The following is a 671-nucleotide window of genomic DNA, read 5'->3' as shown; positions in this document are numbered from 1 at the left end:
AGTTTCCTGAGTGCTGACCTTGACCTCTCAATACTTACCACAGCCAAGTTTCCTGAGTGAAGACCGGTCATACTTTTTCACCCACTCATTGCCTTCCTTGAGCAGGAGTCGTAAGGAGGTTGGGGCCAAGTAAATATGGTCCAGTCTTAGTCGCTGCACCATCTCCCAGTACCGCCCTGTCCAAACATGATGTTCATTTTGTAACTACAATAGTTTATATTAGGTGTTTTTTCCAATGGAAAAATCATTAGGGCAAGTTCCCTCGACAAATACATCCATAAACTGCAAAATACTTCTTCCGTTAACCATAATTGTCTTAATAGCTGAACTTCAAATACAAAATGGAACTGAAATTCCCATAACATCATTTTACCTGGATTTGGGTAGGTGGGTGTACTCTCAAACAACACCGTTGTGGCACCATTACTCAGTGGTCCGTACACCACATAGGTGTGGCCGGTGATCCAACCAATGTCTGCCACACAGCCGAACCTCTCACCCTCCCGATAGTCAAACACATGCTGTAATCACAAAATACAATGTTACAGGCATGTGTCTAATATATATACAAATACTGTACAGGGTTATCTGTGTCTTAATCTACACAGAACTTAGGGATGCATGTGTCTTATCCACAAAGAAAACAGGGTTATCTGTGTGTTAACTACATA

The 671-nt window shown here is 41.9% G+C and overlaps 1 protein-coding gene across 1 annotated transcript; it reads right to left on the bottom strand.

Moving 5' to 3' along the window:
- Nucleotides 1-38: 38 nt before the first annotated feature.
- LOC110440708 (acetyl-coenzyme A synthetase 2-like, mitochondrial) lies at nucleotides 39-521 on the bottom strand (the record flags this gene model as incomplete). The annotated part of the gene is made up of 2 exons (XM_021483860.1): nucleotides 39-176; nucleotides 374-521. Coding segments are annotated over 2 exons (286 nt in total), but the record flags the coding sequence as incomplete, so codon positions are not given.
- Nucleotides 522-671: the final 150 nt, after the last annotated feature.

The sequence above is a fragment of the Mizuhopecten yessoensis genome, unplaced genomic scaffold (assembly GCF_002113885.1).
Source record: "Mizuhopecten yessoensis strain PY_sf001 unplaced genomic scaffold, ASM211388v2 scaffold697465, whole genome shotgun sequence".
In the NCBI taxonomy this organism is placed as follows: Eukaryota; Metazoa; Mollusca; class Bivalvia; order Pectinida; family Pectinidae; genus Mizuhopecten; species Mizuhopecten yessoensis.
This window is presented reverse-complemented; position numbering and strand designations above follow the sequence as displayed.